Source organism: Pteropus alecto, unplaced genomic scaffold, assembly GCF_000325575.1.
Source record: "Pteropus alecto unplaced genomic scaffold, ASM32557v1 scaffold194, whole genome shotgun sequence".
NCBI lineage: Eukaryota > Metazoa > Chordata > Mammalia > Chiroptera > Pteropodidae > Pteropus > Pteropus alecto.
In genome coordinates this window covers 2,317,846-2,318,055 of record NW_006436281.1, presented here as the reverse complement: position 1 = coordinate 2,318,055, position 210 = coordinate 2,317,846, and the positions used below count along the sequence as shown (strand labels likewise).

Genomic DNA, 210 nt, shown 5'->3' with positions numbered 1-210 from the left:
ACCCCGCCACCAGAGGGCGTCCCGCCCCAGCCCGGCGTGCACAACCTGCCCGTGCCCACCCTCTTCGGGACCGTGAAGCAGGCGCCCAAGACGGGCTCCGGGAGCCCGTTTGCCGGCAACAGCCCAGCCCGCGAGAGCGAGCAGGACGCAGGGTCGCTGAAGGACGTTTTTAAAGGCTTCGACCCCACCGCCTCCCCCTTTTGCCAGTAG

General features: G+C 69.5%; 1 protein-coding gene across 1 annotated transcript in view; it reads left to right on the top strand.

The window, feature by feature from the left end:
* The window catches only part of ZC3H4 (zinc finger CCCH-type containing 4), a 38,460-nt gene extending 38,250 nt beyond the window's left edge, over positions 1–210 (top strand). The window contains 1 exon segment of the mRNA XM_025046698.1: positions 1–210. This exon segment is cut by the window's left edge and continues 41 nt beyond it. Within this exon segment, the coding sequence (XP_024902466.1) occupies positions 1–210 (210 nt within the window).